Below are 10,213 nucleotides of genomic sequence, written 5' to 3'. Positions count from 1 at the left end.
TGCGGAGGCTGTTCCACTCCACGCGCCTGGCCTACTTTTCCCTTTCTCCACCAGCAATAAAAGTAAAAGCCCAGGCCGGGCGCGGTGGCTCACGCCTGTAATCCCAGCACTTTGGGAGGCCGAGGTGGGCGGATCACGAGGTCAGGAGATCGAGACCACGGTGAAACCCCATCTCTACTAAAAATACAAAAAATTAGCCGGGCGCAGTGGCGGGCGCCTGTAGTCCCAGCTACTCGGGAGGCTGAGGCAGGAGAATGGCGTGAACCCGGGAGGCGGAGCTTGCAGTGAGCCGAGATTGTACCACTGCACTCCAGCCTGGGCGACAGAGCGAGACTCCGTCTCAAAAAAAAAAAAAAAAGTAAAAGCCCATCTGAACTTTCGCTGATGCTGAGTTTCCTATCCGTTAAATGGTAATAATAATCCCCGCCCCGCTTCCTTGAAAGGATCCAGTGTGGTGATGGCTGGAATAATGCCTTTAATAAACAATTATCAGTGAGTTCTTCAGGAGGAGGCGTGAGCAGTGATCGCAAATCCCGCCTTCCTCCGCCCTCCGCAGCCCTGCAATCTCAACCGCCAGGCGACCAGCCCCTCGAAACGCACCAAGGGTCGAGCCCTGCCCCTCGAGATGTTCTACTTCCAGGCCCCGCCCCTCGAGACACTCTACCTCCGGGTTCTGCCCCTCCAGACGCTCTAATAACCCAGCCCCGCCCCTCGAGACGCGCTAACTCCAGACTCCGCCTCTCGAGGCGCTCTAATAACTAGGCTTGGCGCGTGGAGATGCTCTAACTCCAGGCCCCGCCCCTGGAGCCGTTCTAACTCCAGGCCCCGCCCCTCGAGACGCTTTAACCTAGTCTGTCCCTCCAGGCGCTCTAACAACCAGGTCCCGCCCCTCGAGACGCTCTGCCTCTGGGTTCGTCCCCTCGAGGCGCTCTAACAACCCGGCGCGGCCCCTCGAGGCACTCTAACCCAGGCTCCGCCCCTCGACTTGCTCTAATAACCAGGCTGCGCTCCTCGAGATGCTCTAACGGCCAGGCCCCGCCTTCAAAGCGCTCTAACAACCAGGCCCCGCCCCTCAAGCGCCCCAACAGTCGGGCCCCACCCCTTGAGGTGCTTTAACGGCCAGGCCCCGCCCTGAAGGCGTTGTAACAACCAGGCTCCGCCCCCAGGCGCTCTAACGGCCAGGCCCAGCCGCTTGAGGCGCCCCAACGGCCAGGCCGCGCCCCCGCGTGCGTGCGCGGCCCGGCAGAGCCGTGCGGGCGCCCGCGTAGTCACTAGCTGAGGTGGCAGTGGCTCCACCAACATGGAGCTCTCGCAGATGTCGGAGCTCATGGGGCTGTCGGTGTTGCTTGGGCTGCTGGCCCTGATGGCGACGGCGGCGGTAGCGCGGGGGTGGCTGCGCGCGGGGGAGGAGAGGAGCGGCCGGCCCGCCTGTAAGTGGGGCCGGGTCGGGTGGGGGCGGCCCGCGGTGTCCCGGCTCCCGGCCTCCTCGTGGTCCGACCTGCGGTTTGGGCCCGCGGCTGTTGGGGCTCGGCGACTCCATGGGCCTCAGTTTCTCCTCTGGTAACGTGAGCTTCGCTTCCAGAGACGGGGGCCCGCCTTGCCGGGTTAGGCGCACCTCCTGGGGCGGGACTGGCTCCAACCTGGGCCCCTTGCTGCGGCTTTCTCTGTGGCCGAGGCCGGGCCGTCCCCGGGGTGGCCAGGAGAGCACCGTAAACTCTTCAGCCTGCTCCGTGGCCGCGATCTCGGAAAAAGCACCAATTCTGTGATGTGCAGCAGCATTTACTGGGCATCTATGACCCTGTGATAGGCTTTGGGATCTTTTTCTGTAAGGAGTCCAGTAAAGGAGAAGTACATCTGCATTATGAACACCTAAATATGTAAGTGAAAAACACGGTGAAATAAGTTTCACTGAGGCCAGGCGAAGTGGCTCACGCCTGTATTCCCAGCACTTTGGGAGGCCGAGGCAGGGAGATCGCTTGAGCCCAGGAGTTTGGGACCAGCCTGAGCAACATAGCAAGACCCCATCTCTACGAAAAATTAGCTGGGTGTGGTTGTGCACGCCCCTGTAGTCCCAGCTCCATGGGAGGCCGAGGCAGGAGGGTGTCGTGAGTCCAGGAATTCAAGGCTGCAGTGAGTTGTGATCGATCGCGCCACTGCACTTCAGCCTGGGTGACGGCAAGAGCCTGTCTCTGAAAAGTTTCATAGAAGAGGTTAGTACTAGAAACGGGAAACACCAGAGAGTCAGTGGGCAGCCCTGCTGTTTTTATTTATTTTTGAGACAGAGTTTCGCTCTTCTTGCCCAGGCTGGAGTGCAGTGGCACAATCTTGGCTCGTTGCAACTTCCGCCTGCCAGGTTCAAGCGATTCTTCTGCCTCTGCCTCCCGAGTAGCTGGGACTACAGGCACACACCACCACGCCTGGCTAATTTTTGTATATTTAGTAGACGGGGTTTCGCCACGTTGGTCAGGCTGGTCTCGAACTCCTGATCTCAGATGATCCACTCGTCCTGGCCTCCAAAAGTGCTGGGATTACAGGCGTGAACCACTGCGCCCGGCCAGCCCTGCATGTTTTTTGTTTTTTGTTTTTTTGTTTTTTTTGAGACGGAGTTTTGCTCTGTCACCCAATCTGGAGTCTAGTGGCGCGATCTCGGCTCACTGCAAGCTCTGCCTCTGGGTTCACGCCATTCTCCTGCCTCAGCCTCCTGAGTCGCTGGGACTACAGGCGTCCGACACCACACCCGGCTAATTTTTTGTATTTTTTGAGTAGAGACGGGGTTTCACTGTGTTACCCAGGATGGTCTCAATCTCCTAACCTCGTGTGATCCACCTGCCTCGGCCTCCCAAAGTGCTGGGATTACAGGCGTGAGCCACCCTGCCCGGCCGAGTCCTTCTCTTTTATGGGGGAGGTGGTTGTTAGGGAAATCATTACTGAGAATAGGGGGCACATGAGGTAGTGTGGGGTCTCAAAGGATGGTTCTAGAAGAAGAGTTTGCCAGAAGGCCAAGGAAAAAAGACGTTCCTGCCAATGGCGATACCCGAGAAGGCAAGGAGTCCCCAAACAGCATTTGGTATGACTTAAGTGTGAGGAGGGGGGCTTGTTAGACACGCCTGGAGAGAAGGAAGCAGAGGACAGATTGTGGCTGTGTTTGTTTGCAGGGCCCAGGAGCTTTTTTCCTGTTGGAATTGGGGAGCATCTGCAGTCATTTACCACATGCCAGCTTTGTGACTCAATTAAGTATCTTTTACAAAAGTGACTGGCTCCACTCCCCAGCACAGGACTCAACAGATGTTGACTTCTCATCCCTGAGTTCTTTCAGGTACTGGAGTGCAGTGGCGCGATCTTGGTTTACTGCAACCTCTACCTCCTGGGTTCAAGTGATTCTCCTGCCTCAGCCTCCTGAGTAGCTGGGATTACAGGCGCCTGCCACCACGCCCGGCTAATTTTTGTATTTTTAGTAGAGACGGGGTTTCACCATGTTGGCCAGACTGGTGGAACTCCTTGGCATCAAGATGATCCAGCTGCCGGGCTGGGCGTGGTGACTCACGCCTGTAATCCCAGCACTTTGGGAGGCCGAAGTGGGCAGATCACGAGGTCAGGAGATCGAGACTGAGGCAACAGAGCAAGACTCTGTATCAAAAAAAAAAAAAAAAAAAAAAAAATGATCCAGCAGCTGCCTCAGCCTCCCGAAGCGCTGGGATTACAGGCATGAGCCACCGCACCCGGCCTCCATAGAGCCTTTAATGCTTGTGTTCGGTACTTTTGCTTGTCACTTTGTAGATATCTCATCCAATTCAATCTCCCTTATTTTTATTTATTTATTTATTTATTTATTTATTTTGAGACAGAATCTCACTCTGTCACCTAGGCTGGAATACAGTGGCACGATCACTGCATTTGAACTCCTGGGCTCAAGCAATTTTCCCTCCTCAGCCTCCGAATAGCTGGGACCACAGGCGCACACCACCATGCCCAGCTAATTAAAGTTTTCTGTAGAGATGGGGTGTCACTATGTTACCCAGGCTGGTCTCGAACTCCTGAGCTCAAGCAGTCCTCCCATCTCAGCCTCCCAAAATGCTGGGATCACAGGCATGAGCCACCGCGCCCAGTTCTCAACCTCTCTTTAAGAAAACCAAGGTTGGGCCGGACACGGTGGCTCACGCCTATAATCCCAGCACTTTGGGAGGCCAAGGCAGGCAGATCACTTGAGGTGAGGAGTTGGAGACAAGCCTGGCCCACATGGTGAAACCCCATCTCTACTAAAAAAACAAAAAAATTGGGGCCAGGTGCCATGGCTCATGCCTGTAATCCTAGCACTTTGGGAGGCCGAGGCGGGTGGATCACAGGGTCAGGAGATTGAGACCATTCTGGCTAATGTGGTGAAACCCCACGTCTACTAAAAATACAAAAAAAATTAGCCGGGCATGGTGGCGGGCGCCTGTAGTCCCAGCTACTTGGGAGGCTGAGGCAGGAGAATGGCGTGAACCCTGGAGGCAGAGCTTGCAGTGAGCTGAGATCATGCCACTGCACTCCAGCCTGGGCAACAGAACAAGACTCCATCTGGAAAAAAAAAAAAAAAAATTTAGCTGGATATGGTGGTGCACGCCCATGATCCCAGCTACTTGGAAGGCTGAGGCACAAGAATTGCTTGAACCTGGGAGGCCGAGGCTACAGTGAGCGGAGATCACGCCACTGCACTCCAGCCTGGGCGACAGAGCAAGACTCTGTCTCCAAAAAAAAGAAAGAAAGAAAAGAAAAAAAAAACCAAGATCCAGAGCAATTCAATAACTTACCCAAAGCAGGGCCGCTAGAGACAGTTGTGCACATTACTCCCTACATAGGGATGTCTGGCCAAGGATCCACACTCCACTGGCCGTGCTGTGTACCCGCCCAGCAGCATCACCCCACCCAGAGAGTGCACCTTTTCCACTCTGCATGAAGGTGCTCTGTGGACTTACTGTAAACAGCCTCCTCAGTAGTCAGTCAGTAGTAGAGACAGAATCTAAACCCAGGTCTGATTCCAAAGCCTCTGTTTTGTTTCTGTTTTCTGTTTGTTTTTTTTTGAGACAGGGTCTTGCTCTGTCACTCAGGATGGAATGCAGTAGTGTTGTGATCATAGCTTACTGCAGCCTTGAACTCCTGGGCTCAAGTGATCCTCCTGCCTCAGCCTTCCAAAGCGTTGGGATTACAGGCATGAGCCACCATACCCAGCCAGCCAAAGCCTCTGTTTTTGCCCATATCACACTCATTCTCCTCCAGAAGACAAGGGCCATATCTGGTTAATCTCCTGCTGTTCCACTCAGTGCCTGGCTCATCATAGGTGGGCAGTAAATGCTTATCAGTGAGTAACTGGAGAACAACATGGCCCTTCCTTATAGGCCAAAAAGCAAATGGATTTCCACCTGACAAATCTTCGGGATCCAAGAAGCAGAAACAATATCAGCGGATTCGGAAGGAGAAGCCTCAACAACACAACTTCACCCACCGCCTCCTGGCTGCAGCTCTGAAGGTACGTGGGGTACCTGGCACAGCGTGCACCCTGAGACTCAGCCCCACAGGCTTTTCCTCTGGAGTATTCCATGCATGTTACAGGCCCTCCTGCCTCTGATCAGAATCAGCGAGGATGCTTAATTCTGTCCCCTCTCATCGCAGCCCAATCTCAGTTTGCTGTTAATCCAGGCCACAGGGCCCCATCTCCCCGGCTCCAGGTTTGGCTTCCCCATCTCCCCCAGGAGCTCCTATTGACACTTCCTGCCACCCTTCCCCTAGAGCCACAGCGGGAACATATCTTGCATGGACTTTAGCAGCAATGGCAAATACCTGGCTACCTGTGCAGATGATCGCACCATCCGCATCTGGAGCACCAAGGACTTCCTGCAGCGAGAGCACCGCAGCATGAGAGCCAACGTGGAGCTGGACCACGCCACCCTGGTGCGCTTCAGCCCTGACTGCAGGTGGGACAGGACGGAGCCTCAGGTTTGCCTGCAGAGGCCTAGTCCCAGGCTTTGGCCTTCCCGTATCTGCTTTGAGGTAGCGAGGAGGGACCTGGACCCAGGGCCTCCCTTGGGGTGCCAGAAAGAGCATCCACATAGTTTGCGCGCTGCCTGGGGCTCCCTGGAGGTCTGGGCTGCCATACAGCAAGGAAACGGGGGAAGGTCTCTTCCTACCTGGAAATACCTTGGCCTGGCTTCCAGATGAGCCTTAGTTTCTAAACCCTAGAGAGAAACTAAAGGAGCCAAAGCTATCAGAATCTTACCTTTTGAGGAGTTTTATGAGATTTGGAACCAGGGGCTTAAGTTTTAAGGCTAGACTGTGGGGCATGAGGAGAGATCTTGACTTCCCCGAGAACCCAGCACAGGACCTGGAACACAGAGCCTCTTTGTCCAGTGAGAGCGTGACTTGTCTGCTGCCTGTCTCTAGAGCCTTCATCGTCTGGCTGGCCAACGGGGACACCCTCCGTGTCTTCAAGATGACCAAGCGGGAGGATGGGGGCTACATCTTCACAGCCACCCCAGAGGACTTCCCTAAAAAGCACAAGGCGCCTGTCATCGACATTGGCATTGCTAACACAGGTAAGAGGCATTCAGAGGGTGGCGCCTGCCCAAAGCATGAAGGAAAGATCCAGTTCTATTTCCTCAATGAGTTAATGCTGCCTGAAAGTTCTGCTCAACCTGAGAGGGACAAGGGGTCCCTGGCTCTGAACAGCCTGGCTCTGTGCTCCCCTGGAGTCCCTGGGCCACACCAGGTCCCTAGGGAAGGTGGGGAAGGGCCACAGTCTTCAGCAGAGTCCTTATCTGTAGTGACCCTTGGCCTGGGAGGAGACATGTATACTTCGGGCAGCAGAGGCCTTGTAAGTGTCTTTGGAGAATGACAGTTGGTCAGGTCACTGCCCGTGACCCACTTCACTCCCTTCCCGCTCAGGAAAGTTTATCATGACTGCCTCCAGTGACACCACTGTCCTCATCTGGAGCCTGAAGGGTCAAGTGCTGTCTACCATCAACACCAACCAGATGAACAACACACACGCTGCTGTATCTCCCTGTGGCAGGTGGGCAAGGAGGGGTATTGGCATCTGGGACCACAAGAGGCTGGGGCTGGGGAGCAGGCACAGAACAGAGCCAGCTTCATCGCGTGGGAAGAGCATACAGGGTGGGGTCAGGAACCCGAGCTTCAAGTCTCAGCTCTCCCCACTTGCAGTAGTGGGATTTCATGCAGGTCACCCCATGTCCTTAGTCGCTATTTCTTCATCTTCAGTGTTTTTGTTTTTTAGAAAATTAGTCTCACTCTGTCACCCAGGCTGGAGCACAGTGGTGCGATCATAGCTCACTGCAGCCTCAAACTCCTGGGTTGTAGCGATTCTCCCAGCTCAGCCTCCTGAGTAGTCAGGACTATAGGCATGTGCCACTGTACTCAGCTAATTTTTGTTTTTTGTTTGTTTGTTTGTTGAGACGGTTTTACCCTTGCCCAGGCAGGAGTGCAGTGGCACAATCACAGCTCACTGTAGCTTTGACCTCCCAGGCTCAGACCATCCTCCCACCTTAGCCTCCCGAGTAGCTGGGACTACAGGCGTGCACTACCACACCTGGCTAATTTTTGTATTTTTTGTTGAGATGGGGTGTTACTATGTTGCCCAGGCTGGTCCTGAACTCCTGGCCTCAAGTGATCCTCTTGCCTCGACCTCCCAAAGTGGTCGAATTACAGGCGTGAGCCACTGTGCCAAGCCACCTTTGGGCGGGGATGTTACATATCTTAGAACAAGGCTAGAAGATAAACTGAGGTCACATACATAAAAGAACTTTTTTCTTGTGGTTGTTTGTTTTTTGAGATGGAATTTCGCTCTTGTTGCTTAGGCTGGAGTGCAATGGCAGGATCTTGGCTCACCGCAACCTCCGTCTCCCGGGTTCAAGCGATTCTCCTGCCTCAGCCTCCCCCAAGTAGCTGGGATTACAGGCATGCACCACCATGCCCAGCTAATTTTTTATTTTTAGTAGAGGTGAGGTTTCTCCATGTTGGTCAGGCTGGTCTCAAACTGTCGACCTCAGGTGAGCTGCCCGCCTGGGCCTCCCAAAGTGCTGGGATTACAGGTATGAGCCACCACACCTGGCCTTTTTTTTTTTTTTTTTTTTTCCTGAGACAGTCTCACTCTGTTGCCCAGGCTGGAGTGCAGTGGTGCAATCTCAATCTCAGCTCACTGCAACCTCCACCTACCAGGTTCAAGTGATTCTCCCACCTCAGCCTTCCCAGTAGGTGGGACTACAGGCATGCGCCACCACGCCTGGCTAATTTTGTATTTTTAGTAGAGATGAGGTTTCACCATGTTGGCCAGGCTGGTCTCGAACTCCTGACCTCAGGTGATCCACCCACCTTGGCCTCCCAAAGTGCTGGGATGACAGGCGTGAGCCACCACGCCCGGCCAAAATAACTCTTTAAAGGTTTATATTATCCAGATATGAGGATTATCAACTTTCTCAGGAACGAGATTGAGGGGTTTTACAGGAACAACATGCTCCGAAAATGAAGTTTTAAAGGCTTCTGGGTTGTATGGCAGATTTGTAGCCTCGTGTGGCTTCACCCCAGATGTGAAGGTTTGGGAAGTCTGCTTTGGAAAGAAGGGGGAGTTCCAGGAGGTGGTGCGAGCCTTCGAACTAAAGGGCCACTCCGCGGCTGTGCACTCGTTTGCTTTCTCCAACGACTCGCGGAGGTGAGTGAGTCCGCTCTGATGTCTGACCAGTGGCTCTTGGCCCCTCTTGACAACCAGGGTCCTTCTGTCTGTTTGTGCCATGGCTCTGAAGAGGGTGGGGTGCCTGGCCCTCGGCAGGAAGCTGACTTAGCTTCCTAGCTGGAGCTGCTCAAGTTGGGCCAGTGCTTACCCTGCCAGGGTGTGTTGGGGCTTGAGCTGTGATTTTCTGTGTTGCAGGATGGCTTCTGTCTCCAAGGATGGTACATGGAAACTGTGGGACACAGATGTGGAATACAAGAAGAAGCAGGACCCCTACTTGCTGAAGACAGGCCGCTTTGAAGAGGCGGCGGGGGCCGCGCCGTGCCACCTGGCCCTCTCCCCCAACGCCCAGGTCTTGGCCTTGGCCAGTGGCAGTAGTATTCATCTCTACAATACCCGGCGGGGCGAGAAGGAGGAGTGCTTTGAGCGGGTCCATGGCGAGTGTATCGCCAACTTGTCCTTTGACATCACTGGCCGCTTTCTGGCCTCCTGTGGGGACCGGGCGGTGCGGCTCTTTCACAACACTCCTGGCCACCGAGCCATGGTGGAGGAGATGCAGGGCCACCTGAAGCGGGCCTCCAACGAGAGCACCCGCCAGAGGCTGCAGCAGCAGCTGACCCAGGCCCAAGAGACCCTGAAGAGCCTGGGTGCCCTGAAGAAGTGACTCTGGGGGGGCCCGGCGCAGAGGATTGAGGAGGAGGGATCTGGCCTCCTCATGGCGCTGCTGCCATCTTTCCTCCCAGGTGGAAGCCTTTCAGAAGGAGTCTCCTGGTTTTCTTACTGGTGGCCCTGCTTCTTCCCATTGAAACTACTCTTGTCTACTTAGGTCTCTCTCTTCTTGCTGGCTGTGACTCCTCCCTGACTAGTGGCCAAGGTGCTTTTCTTCCTCCCAGGCCCAGTGGGTGGAATCTGTCCCCACCCGGCACTGAGAATGGTAGAGAGGAGAGGAGAGAGAGAGAATGTGATTTTTGGCCTTGTGGCAGCACATCCTCACACCCAAAGAAGTTTGTAAATGTTCCAGAACAACCTAGAGAACACCTGAGTACTAAGCAGCAGTTTTGCAAGGATGGGAGACTGGGATAGCTTCCCATCACAGAACTGTGTTCCATCAAAAAGACACTAAGGGATTTCCTTCTGGGCCTCAGTTCTATTTGTAAGATGGAGAATAATCCTCTCTGTGAACTCCTTGCAAAGATGATATGAGGCTAAGAGAATATCAAGTCCCCAGGTCTGGAAGAAAAGTAGAAAAGAGTAGTACTATTGTCCAATGTCATGAAAGTGGTAAAAGTGGGAACCAGTGTGCTTTGAAACCAAATTAGAAACACATTCCTTGGGAAGGCAAAGTTTTCTGGGACTTGATCATACATTTTATATGGTTGGGACTTCTCTCTTCGGGAGATGATATCTTGTTTAAGAAGACCTCTTTTCAGTTCATCAAGTTCATCAGATATTTGAGTGCCTACTCTGTGCCCAAATAAATATGAGCTGGGGATTAAA

General features: G+C 54.1%; 1 protein-coding gene across 5 annotated transcripts; it reads left to right on the top strand.

The window, feature by feature from the left end:
• Nucleotides 1-1,088: 1,088 nt before the first annotated feature.
• TBL2 (transducin beta like 2) lies at nucleotides 1,089-10,213 on the top strand. Of its 5 annotated transcripts, XM_019031238.4 has the most exons (8): nucleotides 1,481-1,877; nucleotides 3,156-3,316; nucleotides 5,376-5,506; nucleotides 5,767-5,951; nucleotides 6,418-6,569; nucleotides 6,919-7,045; nucleotides 8,546-8,698; nucleotides 8,915-10,213. In XM_019031238.4, the coding sequence occupies exons 4-8, from the start codon at nucleotides 5,791-5,793 to the stop codon at nucleotides 9,378-9,380; spliced, it is 1,059 nt and encodes a 352-aa protein (XP_018886783.1). In that variant the 5' UTR covers nucleotides 1,481-1,877; nucleotides 3,156-3,316; nucleotides 5,376-5,506; nucleotides 5,767-5,790; the 3' UTR covers nucleotides 9,381-10,213. The 5 variants fall into 5 exon arrangements, with proteins under 5 accessions (XP_055248696.1, XP_030868575.1, XP_018886783.1 ...); XM_055392721.2 differs by lacking the exons at nucleotides 1,481-1,877; nucleotides 3,156-3,316 and adding an exon at nucleotides 1,089-1,107; XM_031012715.3 differs by lacking the exons at nucleotides 1,481-1,877; nucleotides 3,156-3,316 and adding an exon at nucleotides 1,151-1,430.

This window comes from Gorilla gorilla, chromosome 6 (genome assembly GCF_029281585.2).
Source record: "Gorilla gorilla gorilla isolate KB3781 chromosome 6, NHGRI_mGorGor1-v2.1_pri, whole genome shotgun sequence".
Classification (NCBI taxonomy): Eukaryota; Metazoa; Chordata; class Mammalia; order Primates; family Hominidae; genus Gorilla; species Gorilla gorilla.
Note: the sequence above shows the minus strand (reverse complement) of the source record. Positions and strands in the feature narration are given on the sequence as shown.